At 37.8% G+C, this 14,629-nt stretch overlaps 1 protein-coding gene across 3 annotated transcripts in view; it reads right to left on the bottom strand.

The window, feature by feature from the left end:
- LOC111862210 (titin) overlaps positions 1 to 14,629 on the bottom strand; it is a 261,060-nt gene that overhangs the window by 23,358 nt on the left and 223,073 nt on the right. For all 3 annotated transcript variants that reach the window (XM_023847418.2, XM_023847419.2, XM_023847420.2), the window contains 2 exons: positions 10,830 to 11,008; positions 72 to 4,106 (listed from right to left, as the gene is read on the bottom strand). In XM_023847418.2, the coding sequence (XP_023703186.1) occupies positions 72 to 4,106; positions 10,830 to 11,008 (4,214 nt within the window). The remainder of the gene's footprint in view (positions 1 to 71; positions 4,107 to 10,829; positions 11,009 to 14,629) is intronic.

The raw sequence follows: 14,629 nt of genomic DNA, 5'->3' as shown, positions 1-14,629 counted from the left end.
GGGTGGAAATTAGTTTCGTGACACAACAGAGAGGTGGGAGAAGAGTAACACAAATCCATAACACTGCGCACCTTCTTTGGTTCTGAATGAGCTGTTGCTGAAGGTACCACAGTTTTCTTCTCTGACTTATGATCAGAATGTCTCTGATGGAATTTAGAAGGTGGATGAGGTTTTGTAGGAAGTGACTTTTCAATTTTCTGCTGTTGCTGCTGCACTGTCTGTGTGCTTTGTTCAGACACTATATCACTAACAACAGTTGTATGCTCAAAAGTCATTTTGGATTCCTCATGTTTAAAATGAGAGTATTTGTGAGTGGTCTGTTCTAAATGTCTTGGTTCATCAGTGTCAGCCATGTATCCACTTTCAGGAAACTCACTCTGAGTAGTCTTTGCTTTGAACTTTGGAGAATCTGGTTTTGTTTTAGGGGGTGATACAGGTTCACCTTTCTTCTGATCTGTAGCAGGTTTAACCTCTCCATTTTGTGTGGGAGCTGCATCAGGTTGAACAAAAATTGGAGGCGATCCAGGTTTTAGTGTTGGTGGTGAATGTTTCTTCTTTGGTTCAGATACATGATGATGGTGATGGTGATGATACTTTTTAATCTTTTCAGTCTTTGTTTCAACCTTTGACGTAACTTTGGAGATTTCAGTCTTCAGTTCTTTAATTTCTTTCCTATTGGCTTGCACTTTGTTAACTGTTGGTCGTGGAGGACCAACAAACTGAGGAGGCTGGTCGAACTTAGATGGAGGAAGTGGATCTGGTTCAGCTGACTTTGGTCTCTTAGGCTGTTTCAAAGTTGGTGGAACTACTTTCCTATAGCCAAGTATTTCCTCTGTGTCACTTTCATATGGTCTCCACTTAGAAGGAATATGTATTGATTCAATGTCACTTTCATAATCACTACTCACAAATTCTCCCTTAATAAATTTTGAAGGTTTTGGAGGTGGTGGACATTTCGCAGGTTTAGGTGCAGGTTCATCAGGTCTGAACGGGAAAGGCTCTAAGTCTGGGAACCTCTCAAATGGCTTCTCTTTAACAACTGGTTTCTTTGTCTCTTTTTTAGGGAGTGGAACTGGTTTAATTTCTGATAATTTCTCTTTAGGGGGCAAGGGTGGTGGTACAGACTTTTCTTTAGGTGGCAGTGGTGGTGGTGCACACTTTTGCTTTTGTGCTGGTGAAGGTATGGTCCTCACGGCTCCTACTATATGCCGTGATGGCTCTTTCTCTAGGTCTTTCTTCAGATCCTGTTCAATGGTCTCAACAAGAGACTGTCGACGTTCAATTGGTGGTGCAGGTGCAAATCCAATTTCTGGAGGAGGTCCAGGCTCTAGGAAAGGCTCAATAATCATTTCCTCCACTGGTTTTGGTTTAGGCAATGTTTCTTTCCTGGGTAGGACATCTTTTAGCACAGGAGGTGCTTTCAATTCATATTCATCTTTAGGACCTGGTGGCCATACTCTCTTTGCTTCTGATGGCCGTAACATCTTCTCCTCCACAACAGGAGGAGATGGTTCTTTAGGTACCGGTATTGGAAGTATGGAACTGATTGTTTTTGTATTTTCCATATGTTCTGATTTTATTTCCAAATGTTCAGAGGTTGTGGTTGTAGACTGAACTTCACTCTCCACCACTGCTGATGAGTGAACCACTCGGGCCTCTGCAATATAATGCTGAACAACTGGTGCAGCAGATGTAGGTGTTGGCTGTACATGTAAGATACTGCTCTTGCTTTCTTCTGTTTCTTTTTTGTAATTTTCTGTTGTCACTTTTGAAATCTCTACCTCCTTTACTGACTGTTGAACCTTGGGTGTTTGTGGCCTTAACTGAACCTTCTTTGTTTCTTCTTGTTGCACTTTGATTTCTTTGTGAGATTTTGAATCAACTTCCTGATTCACATCTGGTACTGGATCTGCTGGAGGCCATGTCTTTTCAATGTTTCCTGTCACTGCCCAGGGTATAACCGGCTTTTCCTCTTCTGGTTGTGGAGGAGGCCATGCTTTCCTCAGAGCAGAATCTGGATGTTTATGTGCCCATATTTTATCCATTGCAAGTCCTTCCATTGAAGGTTTAGGAGACATGGCCTTTTCAAATTGCTGCTGTCCTGTTGATACAGGTCTAGCAATTACAGGCTCAGGCTCAGCTGTTTTATGAGGAGTCCACAATTTCTCCATAGCAATACCTTCTGCTGAAGGTCTTGGAGATACAGCCCGTCTTATATCTGTTTCTTGCACTGAGGATTTTGTGATGGAAGAAGATACAAATTTTTCTGTTGATTCAGGGAGAAGAGGTTTAGGCATTTCAACTCCTTTTATAGGTAAAACTGGCAAGCCAACAACCTCTGGTTCTGGTGTTCGACGAGAAGCCCAAAGTCTCTCCATTGACAAAGCCTCTGCTGATGGTCTTGGCGACACAGGCCTTACAGTCTCCAGTGTTTGCTGTTCTGTTTTTGACATTGGCACCTGTGTCTGAGTTGTCTCTGTACGCCATGGTGGCCGGATCACTGCCACTGGTAAGTGTGGAGAATCTTGAGCATGACTTGGTATCTCTGCAGATGTTTGTGATTGTAAAATTGGTTCAGGAACTGGATGTGGAGACCAAGGTTTGGGGATGAATGGTGCCTGTTCTTCCAATACTGGCTCCACTGCAGATGTGGGCTGTTTGTAAGTCCAATCTCTGGATCCTGGCAGGTGGACTTTCTTCTGAACAGATATTTCTTCGACAATTTTCTTCTTGACTAGCATTTCTTCAATTTCTTTTTCTTCCCCTGGCATTGAAACTGTTTCTTGTGTCTCTCTGAATGGTCTAGATTGTATCTCGGGCTTTGGCAGAGGCTCACATTTTTCTGCTGCAGGTGCTTCTGACCTAACTGGTGCTGGAAAAATTCTCACTGCGCCCGATGGGATTTCGACTGGTGACAAAACTCTGTGAGATTCTTCCAGTTTCTTCACTCGACTTGACATATCCAAACGAATTTTAGCTGGAACTTCTGTTTTAGGTATGTAACCAATCTCTGGTGGTGGCTCAGGGTGAAGGTTAAATCCATCTAATGAGAAACTTGAATGATGCTGTATCACATGCTTCTCAAAACTTGAATGTTCAGTGCGATGCTGAGATGATGTTGAAGACTGAAGTGGAAATGTATTAAACTTCATTGGCTGTGGAATATGAGGCGATACTTTATGGTTTTCACTTTGAATGAAAGATGAGTGCTCCTTTTCTGTCTTTGAAAATACAGCTGATGATTCTCTGGGCAAATCATCAAAATTTGGTGAAAAATGTTTAGTTTTATTCTCTTCAGTGTCAGTCTTCTCATGAACAACAGGTACAGGATGAGAGCCGCTATCCTTTGGCAGATACTGCTGATCAGATTCTTTAACGTGCAGTTCTTCAAATTGTGAAATATTTTGCTTTACTGATGTTTTCAATGGTATTACTTCTGGTTCCTTAACTTTCTCCTTTGATACTTCACTTTCCTTTTCACTTAATTTTGACACAAAGAAATCTAAAGCACTTTTCTTGCTAATAGACCCACTTTCAACTCCTGTCTCTTCAAGAACATTTTCAATTTCCTGTTCCTTTCTAAGTGTATGTGGAATTTCTTGTTCTAGAAACTGTTCTTCTGTTATTTTTGTATCTTTTATTCTGACAAGCTCTTCTTTCTCAGACTTGTGTACCTCCTCAATCAGTGTAGCAATTTCTTTTGTTTCTGAAACTGGGGGAACTGACTCTGGCTTCTTTTCAATTTCTACTGGAATCTGAATTTCTTTCTTTTCTGATTCTATAATGGTGGCAGTTGACTCTGGCTTCTTTACAACATGGACAGGTATCTGAACTTCTTTTGTGGTATGGGTTTCCTCTGTGAATTTCTGAAATGCAGGTGATGGAGTACGTTCCATCTTGATTGAAAAGAGTTTTTCTGTCTTCATACTCTCTGTTACAGTTGTAGACTCAGTAGTGATGGGTTTTCCAATTGAAGGAGAGGTTCTATGTGGAGATAATGGGATGGGAGATGTGCCTGTCTCAGCAGTGCTCGGTTTTGTGATCTCTGGCTGAACCAGCTCTGTTGTAACTTTCGAAGATGTGGTCTGGTGGCGAAGGTCACTCTGCTGCACACAGTCCATTCCATATTGAAGTATTAAACAATTTATATAATTTTAGAACAGAATGAGACAAAATAAAGTGACAATAAACCCAGTTTTCCAATAATGGACTTCCAAATTAGAAACCGAGCTGAATTTTGACAGTGTTTCTTAACCCTTATTACTTCGATGGCACACCAGAGTATAGTGCAAAACAGAACTTGTTTTGCTGCCTCTACACAATCAAGTACATCATGCTAATGCCTTCACAAAACATAAAAATAAAAAATAAAACCAATTATGAAACCTATATAAAAGTGTGCTAATTTCTTTATTATAATGATGTTTATGTTGACTATTTAAGAATTATACATTGTATATGTTGTTCTTAATATGTATTTTGAGTTTTTATCTTTCGTCAAAAGACTGCAAAAAGCCTCCTGGCCTCCTGTTATATCTGAATGCTTGCATCTCTCTTCCTAGGAAGGGAAAGAAATAAAAACACTGCACTGATATGTTGTGCCACACAAACACATGCGTTATTCTAAGGCTGTGTGTATGTATATGTATGTATAGATACATGAACTAGGGTCATATTACTTTTACATACCTTCACATTTTTCGTTTATACATACTTTTCTTTTTGGAATATGTATTTTTCTAGTGAAATTTAACAGACTAATAACAGATTAGGAACAATAAATGACTGCAGTGACAGACAAAATATCAAGATTTAAAACTAGCTATTCTGAATCGTATAATAATGACCTTGTCAAATTATAGCGCCAAAATATATTGTAGCATGTAGAGCCATTTCCTGGCGATGGCCACGAAGCAAAGAACAGAACAATGCCCGTTGCTAGGCAGCAGATTTTTAATAATGCAACAGTTGGACTACAACAGCGGAAGAGCTGTGTTTTCTACATGGTCTGTGCCAAGAGGTTATAAATGAGGCAAGGTTTAGAACTTAGTTGGCTGATAGTCAGGTGGCAAAGAGAAGACCAGGAGGCTGGTGTGAAATGGCCGCTGAGTTAGTTGCAAGAGTGCTCAGTTAAAAGTCCGGTTGTGAAGAGAAAACTTTACGTGTGATATCTGAAGTGTTAATTCAGTAAGACTGTTATAATGTAGTTCCTGTGTTAACACTTTGCGGGCCAGCAATTTAAATATTTAAATCACCCTGCGGACCGGCATTTTTATACCTACTACCCTAACTTGTGCACTGTTAACTTTAAAAATTAATATAGAATCTCCTAATTAATTTTATGAAAAAAAAATTTTGAGAACACTTCTAGAAGTGCTTGAGGGTGTGATATTTCTCGAAACATTACCCTCTGTGAAGTTGCATTACACAAAACTTGCAAATGTAGGCAGTCCTACTCCTTTTCTTGTGAATTGCGCAAACACGGCATTGCCTAGAAGGCTGCTTCCCCTTCAAATATTCATTCTTCACAATTTTCACGAGGGTATGTTTCCGCATATCACCCGAGAGTCGCCCAGGGGAGTCAAAATGAGGCCTGCGTGGGGTGGGAGTAGATGGCCGCGGTCGTACTAAAACTATGTCTGCCGCCGGTTCAGCCGCCACCGTGTGGTCTGTAGCCCAGGCTTTTACCACATTCGGCAGAAATGCCTTGTATTTCAATTTTGAATGAGGGTTTAGATTTTTGAAAACCAAAAATGACTTGAAAATGGCACAATTTATAAGCCACAAGGCAACTTTCTTTGTCCACTTTACTGTTTTCCAAGGAAGAGAATAATAGGCCAAGTACTGATTGGCTCTATCAACTCCCTTCATGAACATATTATACTCAGAAATACAAACAGGCTTCTTTACCTGTCCATGTCTCCTTTGAACATCAACCATGCTCGAATTGTGAATTGTGGAAATCATATTCGCAACATGAGTATCCCTCCAGGACTGAAGAAGAATATTCCCCTTTCTCCTGAATGTGGTTTCACCACGTTTCAGGGATTTACATTCCTCTTTCAGATCTGGAGGAAGGCCTCTGTTCACCCTAATTGTTCCACAAACACAGACTTTTCTTGAAAATAGGTGTTCTGCAGTTGCCACACTGTTGTAATAATTGTCTTCATAGACATGGTAATTTTGATCAAGCTAGGGTTCTAAAATGGAAAGAATAGTTTCTTGTAATTTCTTTCCTTCACCAGAATAAATTTCTAAATTTCCAATATAGCCTGAAGTGCTTTCAGTAACTACACGAACAAGTAGGCCATAAAGAAAGTCGTCTTCTGGGATTTGGCGCCGTGAAAACCTCAAAACTTACAAAGTAGGCCATACTTTGTAAGTTTCCCAGGATTATATGTTCGCATATGAAGTCTTCCTTTCCAAGGAATCACAGATTCATCCAAAGACAGTTGTTGGTTTGGCTTATAAACTGTCTGAAATTTTTGAACGAAAAAGTTTAATAAGGGCTGAATTTTTGAAAAGCCTGCTTGTTGATTGTGGTTGCAGTTCACTATCATTGAAGTGCAAACACCACCAAATTTGCTCAAATCTCTTATGGCTCATTAGTTTGCCAAAAATTGGAATTTCTAAAAATGGATCTGTTGACCAATACCTTTCAGATTATCCCTCCTTGTATGGCCCATTAGAAAGACAACTGCAAAAAATTTTCTCACTTCTGCTGAACTTACATCCACCCACTTCAACGCCTTATAACTTCTGTCATAATGTTCACGGTGTTGGAGATAGTATCTGTTAGTTTCCTGACAGAGCATGTCAAAGAAACTATCTCCAAAAAACAGTTCCACTACTTCAGACACTTGTGTTGGGTCCGATGGAATTTGCTTTGCCCCTGGATTTCCAGTAAACTGTCCCAAAGCAGGCGTTGTCTACTTTTCCCCATGTGGCTGTCCCCGCAATGTTGCTACCCGCACATTCATCAGAGCTACGGTCACTTTCACTTTCACTGTCTGTGGTCACAATTTTTTGTTCGCCCCTGCCACACTCACTATCAGGTTGTGAGTCGCTATCACTAGCAGACTCACAAGGGACGTCAGATAGTTAATCAGAGAAGAAGTCAGATACTTCTTGTTCTCCAAGAAATCGCTTGGGTGGCAACCGCTTTGGTCTTTGATCCATACTGACTAACAGCTTGAAGAAATAAAGGCATTTATTTTCCTTTGCAGGGGCATAGAGTTACAGTGAGGTCTAGTAACTGATTGGTCAGCAGACATTCCAGAGCCCTATAACGCAGCTGCAAGCAGCTACGTGCTAGCTAGGTGGAGCCAGAGAGATGTATAGTGTGTTGCAACTTATCGTGTTTTAAAAACCTGTTAACACGCGAACGGTCCGCCATATTTAATAGTGAAAAACCTTTTAAAGGGTGCACGGTCCGCAAAGTGTTAAAACTCATATTCAGGAAATGTCTTGTGGAGAATGCAATCAACTGAGGACACTAGTCTGTGTGTGTGTGTGTGTGTGTGTGTGTGTGTCAGTGATTGTATAAGTGAGTGTATAAGTGGTCAATAAACTGAGTCACCAATCTAAACCCCATTTATAGCCACTCATATACATGACAATATTATTTAAGAAACAGAGAGAAAGATCTGTTGATGCATTAAATATAATCTAATCTTAGTTATCTTAGTTACACCAATAACAGTAATATCTCAATATTCATAGCTGCTAAAGAAACAGCAGTACAGGCAGAGAACATAACAGAAAAATATTGCATATAATACCACTGCTTCTTATTCCACATTCTGTGAAATATTTTTCTATTCAGACTCAAATTATCCTGGTAAACTAAGATCCTCGAGGCAGCACACCAATGTGCCATGGCACACCATTTGAGAAATGCTGAGTTCTGGGGCCAGCTTCATGTGTTCATGTTATTGATACATTAACCTTTACCATGGCAGAAAGCAATTGTGGGGTTTTGAGTACTTTTGTCATTACTCCGATGACAACCCACTTCTTCGGAACAGTCTGTTGGTCCTGAAAAGGACCATGGTTGCTGAGATGTTTGACCGGTAAGGTAGCGCGGCATGCGCCGGTAGGGAGAGAGGTTAGTTGCGGTGATTTGACTGGCCACAGCACGGCTGTTGCTGGAGGTTGCTTGATCGCCGTGTGGCAGGTGAGTTGAAGTTGCGTGGTCACGCAGCGCAGTCGCAGGAGTGATGAGGCAGTGGCTATGCCAGATGCCCAGTGGGTCGGACAGGGTCACGACCACCGGTGAGTCCAGGCGAGGTGCCCCAGTGCGTCGGGTGTGAGAGCTGGAGGGCCAAGGCAGTCGTGCCTGGCGCAGCCTGCCGATGCTTCCAAAGACCAAGCGCTGGCAATGAAGCCTGCTGGCTGATGTTGCTTGAGTGTGGCTTGATCGAAGACTGAAGTCAGACTGATGCTGCCGGTTTGCGGCTGCTCCTTTTTTTACACTGCTCGGTGGGCGGAGCGAAACTTGAAATTGAGGAGGAAGAATTTGCAGGGTGCCGAATGGCCAGCGTGCATGATGATGTAGATTCGGGGCTAGCAGCGAGTGCAGTATAAATGTGAACGTTTGGAGCAATTTGATTGGTTAGTGCACGTGATGGTGAAAAGTGATGTGAAGAGTGTGCGTTGCAGAAAATGCGTGATAATGTGGGATGTTCCCACACAATATATAAAGTCCAGCAGAAAGTATCAGACAGTTTGAATTTAGCATCACTTTCTAATGGTGACAGTGGGAATTTGAGCCAAGACTGTAAAACGGTTTAAAGCATTAGTGATTATGGAACACTGGTTAATAAGAAGAGTTAGAATAATGTCAAAGATTACACTGAATATTAGACAAGGTTTAAAATTTCGAAATAATCAAATATGCTTTCAAAATAAAAAAAATCTGAATTTTGAAAAAATTAAAGAAATAAAAATTCTTAGAAACTATTTCGAAAAAGTACAACATTTTAAAATTCGTAAAGAACTCGATATTTATAAAAACCGAAGATTTCTGAAAATTTTAGAAAATAAAAAATGGTAGATCTTGCAGCGGTCAAATTCTTGACTGCGTAAAGAAATTCAATTTTAAAAATTGAAAATTTGCGAGGATTTTGAGACTTTGAAAATGTTTGAAAATTCGAAATATAAAGTGATTTCAAATAAAAAATCCAAATTTTACAGAATTTTGGGATTCTGAAACATTTTTAATTTTTTTAATATTCTTGAACTTTCATGAAAATAACCAACACTTCATTTTTTTTAATTATTTTCAAATAATTTTTATTTTGTTGGAACAGTTTTGACAAATATTTCATACAGGACGTAATCTTCGACATTATTCTAATTTTTTACAACAACCAACAATGCAAGATGACTATTGCTTTGGACTGTGCTACAGTCTCGCATGAATTGCAGAATTCCCACTCCCACCATTACAGGTTGGTGCTAAATTCAAATATCTGATATTTTTTTGCTGGATCCTGCATTAATCAGTGTACAATACTAACGGTTTTTACTTCCATCTGCTGCATATTTCTTCAAATGGATGAATGATCAATGAATTAACAATCTGTCTTCACTTGGAAAATGCACACCTTTAGCCTAAATAACTTATTGGTATTATGTAGGGTGTTACATTACTCTTTAAGGCTTCAATCCCTGAGTTAATAATGTAAAATTGGTGTAATCAGTATATATTCATCTAAAATGCAGTATTATTAACCATATGGAGACTAACAGAGGCATAGTCAATGCAAATGAAATTAATGATTCTGACGAACAGCCCTTTTCGGTCTATTCTGATTTTTACTCTTCCCATTCACGTACAGTGATGACAACAAATACCTCATATGGGAAACAGACACATACATAAAGTGTGTAACGAACAAATTGTACCCGGCTCTACTGTGGTCAGACATTCAATAATGCAATATATCTTCCTCAACCATGAAAGGAATATAAAATATACTGGCTTATAAGCAATATCCCTCAGATATTCTGAGTGCAGTCTAATAAGTATAAAACAAGATGACTACCACATGCTTGTCAAAGTCATGATGTAGGTCTTCATGTAAATCCATGATCAAAACTGTAGCACATTACATTTCATTAAAAATATCTGCTGTGAATCAGACTACACTATGAAGATACTGTTACCTTCCAAATGGACATTTTCCATCACCTCAGTTTTGGTTAAAACTGGCCTTGCTCCTATGTTGGGACCATTAGAGTGAGTTAACTTTTTATCCCCAGAAAGGAAATCAGCTTGATCTAATGCCCCAACAGAGGTTTCATATTATTACTTGTTGCTAGAGGCAGCACCATAAACAAAAATGTGCAAATGAACTTTGGGATATTTCCGTTTATGAAATATGTAACTCTACATCAAGCAACCTCATTGTGACACTGTTATCCACATTTTATTAGGAAACTGGCTAATTTGTACTTAGTATTGGAAATGTGTGTACTCTACAGCAAAACTGAGGAAGCAGGCAGATTCTTATCAGTTGCCAGTTTTGTGACTGTTGCTGCTAAGTTACTGAATTTAATTTTTAATTGAACTTCATATATTTTTAAGACTTGTGGCTTTCCAACATTAAGGAAACTAATTATAACCCATATTCACTTCAACAATACTGCTATTAAATCACCCCAAGACATTATTTTATTATAATTTTCTGGAATAAAATATGCAGGAAGTCTTTAATTTAAATGAAGCACATCCCTTTAAATTATACATCATAACGGTATATGTACTGTTGTTTTGTTATTAAGTAATCATAAAAAAAAAGCAAAAAAACTTTGATTGGTTTTACCTGTATTCTTTCTTCCTTTATATCCTTAAATATAACATGTGTCCTCATTTGCAAATCCTGTTCAGTCTGCATCCCTTCCTGTGGTTCTGGCTCCAGTACAATGAAGTCAGCGATACACTGTGCTTCACCTCCTGCATTTTCAGCTTTCACTGCATATTTTCCAGAATGACTTGGTGCAGCTATAAGCAAAACATTATTATAGTAACAACATACTTTCCATTACTAATATATTTAAGCAATATGATAATTTCTGCACACTATTAAAGCATATATGGCCTTAATAAAATTGCAACTATAGAAAAACTGAAATACTGTAAAAACATCATATTCTGAGTGCCAAAAGGGATTATTTGTTATGAATTAACAATGACAGAATGGTCTGTGATCAAATTCATTATGTTACAATTGAATGTCAGTACAAATTAAAACTGAATGAAAATAATTAGATAAAAATATTCTGGTAGAAAATAATCTCTTCGCAGAATAATTTATGGAACTTCTTAACCCTTTCAGGATCAACCACGAGTATATCAACGTCTACCTAACGTGTCCCCTTGGCCAACCCTGAATATATACATGTCCATTTATATTCTTTTCTTCACACTAATGCTGAAGATCTGATTAAAACCTTTGAAGAGCTAAAAAAAGCCTCACAAAAGTATGGGCTGTTAGTCAACGAACAGAAAACTAAATTCTCACACTGTTCTAACAAACCTCAAATAATCCAAGATCTCAGATGCAGTGATGTAAACATAGAACAGATTTCTCATTATAAATATTTGAGGTATATAGTTAATTCAGATAACACAATCAAACAAGAGATTAAAGAGAGTTTAGCAATTGGAAATAAAGCATATGCTGCACTTTAACACTTTTAGTCTTTGAAAGGAAAATTCTAAGAAAGGTCTTCGGGCCATCAAGAAACCATGATGGCTCCTGAGTAATGAAAACAAATGATGAACTAGATAATCTAATAAAAGGAAGGAACACAGTTAACTTCATCAAAGCCCATATCAAGGTGGACACTGGACGAACAGTTAGAAGAATATATAACTGGCAGCCACACACCACAGGAAAGAGAGGCCGACCTAAAATTAGATGGAAAGATGATGTAAGGGAAGATCTAGAGGTTTTAGGAATTTATAACTGGATAACTCACACAAAGGACAGAAGTAGGTGAGCAGGCCAAAACCTTCAAGAAATGAAGCTGTCGAGCATTATGATGAAGGTGTGGCCTTGCAAATAAGACTAGTGAAATTTATGCCCATCTATATCCTGAACTTCCGCAAGTGCTTTGTTTCACAGGACATCATCTAAATTATCCACAAATTTAAAATGTGACCATAGCCAATTACAACTTAGGAACTAGTTATTGTAGAAAGAACTTTATTAAGGGAGGTGTATGTATATATTTACACAACTCTCTGGATTACAAACCTGTCAGCATTAATGAACTATGTATACACAAAGCCATGGAGGTGTGCGCTGTTAAATGTAAATTTTTATCTAGTACATTGTATAGCTCCCCATCTAGTAATTTTTCATTATTCATTACCCAGTTAGAAGCTGTCATCAACAAAATTTATAAACTGAATTTATTAATCATAGTCTGTGGTGACTTTAATATAAATTATCTAGAAGATAATAAAATGAAGCAACAATTAAATTACATACTGCAGTAATTTAACTTAAGTAGCGTGGTTTACTTTCCAACCAGGACTTGCACCACAACTCAAACATTGATTGATAATATCTTTATAGATATAACTAAGTCTGAAAACTATTTGATCTATCCAGTATTTAATGGTCTATCTGACCATGACGGGCAACTATTGTTTGTACATCAAAAAGAGATCAGTAAGGAAAGGACAAACCTTAATTTCAAAATTATCCGGAAATTTAACAACTGTTCCCTAACAACTTACGTAAACTAAGTTTAAGTTTTGAAACTTGGGAAACCGTTTTTAATGCTGAGGACAATAATATAGATAGTATGTTTAATAATTTTGTAGATGTATATCTGCAGATTTTTAATGCTTGTTTTCCCAAGAAGAAAATTTACGAACATTTTTCCTCCAAACAATGGTTAACCACTGGAATAAGAACTTCCTGCAGAAGGAAAAGAGAATTATATCTTTTGGCAAAATTTCATGACAATAAAAATCTAAAGCAGTACTGTACTCGTAAATCATACTGCAAGATTTTAACTAAGGTAATAAATGAGGCTAAAAGACTTAACAATGAGGACAAAATTACCAACTCTAATAATGTTGTCAAAACCATTTGGAACATTATAAGGGCAGAACTGGGTAAAGATTGTCAAAGGGTAAAATCTGCAGTACAGTCCAAATCAATTCAAGTAATTTTAATAATTATTTTTAAACGTTGCTAATAATATTACTCAAAAAATTTCTAGCCAATTTACCTCTGATACTGATTCGAATAACAAATACAAATATAATTTGAACCTGACTGCTAAGGGCCCTTTTCCTAAAATCATCTTCAATAACATAACAACGAAGGAAATTGAAAAAGTTACCTCTTTCTTACCTTCCAAAATCTCTTATGGATATGATGAGATTTCATTGAAGATACTAAAAATAAGTGCCCCATACATTTCTTCCCCGTTATGTTGTATATTAAATAAGGCAGTGTAAGCTGGTAAATTTCCCTTACGCATGAAATATTCGATTGTTAGCCCTCTATATAAGAAGGGAAATAGAGAAGATTGTTCTAATTATAGAACAATCTCCTTGTTGACATCATTTTCCAAGGTGTTTGAAAAAATTATCTTTAAAAGATTATTAACACATATCTGTGCTAATGATATCTTGGCTAGTGAACAATTTGGATTTCGTCCTAACCTTTCCACCGAAACTGCTTCATATACTCTATTAAATAATATATTAACAGCCATCAATAATAAAAATAAAGTAGGTGGAATTTTTTTTGATTTGGAGAAAGCTTTCGATTGTGTAAACCATGAAGTGCTTCTATATAAACTTGAGTTTTATGGTATAACTGATAATGTATATATGTTAATAAAATCGTATCTCCAATATCGGTATCAGAAGGTGAAAGTTAGAAATGGACCTAATGATAAAAGTAAATCTGACTGGGGGTCTGGTCAAACAGGGCGTCCTTCAGGGGTCCATTCTGGGACCTTTACTGTTTTTACTATACATTAATGACCTACCCATATTTATTAAATATATGAACGCCAATGCAAATCCCCAAACAATTTTATTTGCTGACGATACTAGTGTAATTGTCAGTAATCAAAACAATACAGTACTGGACAGTAACTTGAAATCAGTCTTTAATAGTGTGGTGAAGTGGTTTAAGGCAAATTTACTTTTGCTAAATGTGTATAAAACTTACTGTATGAAATTCAGCCTTAAACATGCAAACAACTTTGAGACTCAAGTCACATACATTCATTCATTCATTCATCTGTAATCTGTCAAGACGACAGGTCCACAGTCTCTTCCAAAACAGTTCCTCCACTTGATGCGATCTAGAGCTTTCTCCTTCAAATGAAAATATCCTCTTCTGTCCCCAAGGTCACCCAGCATCTTCTTGCATCTTCTTCCTCGTCTTCTTGTCACTTCTATCCACCCCTCTATCTTTCCTTCAATAACTTCTTTTAGAAGGCCGTTACCGCGTAAGATATGACCAATCTAATTAGCCTTCCGTTTTCTTATTTCGTGTAGGATATTCCTCTGCTCACTGACTCTAATTAACACTTCTACATTTCTCACATAATCGGTCCAACTAATCTTCTCCATCCTTCTCCAACA

This window comes from Cryptotermes secundus, unplaced genomic scaffold (genome assembly GCF_002891405.2).
Source record: "Cryptotermes secundus unplaced genomic scaffold, Csec_1.0 scaffold1304, whole genome shotgun sequence".
NCBI lineage: Eukaryota > Metazoa > Arthropoda > Insecta > Blattodea > Kalotermitidae > Cryptotermes > Cryptotermes secundus.
This window is presented reverse-complemented; position numbering and strand designations above follow the sequence as displayed.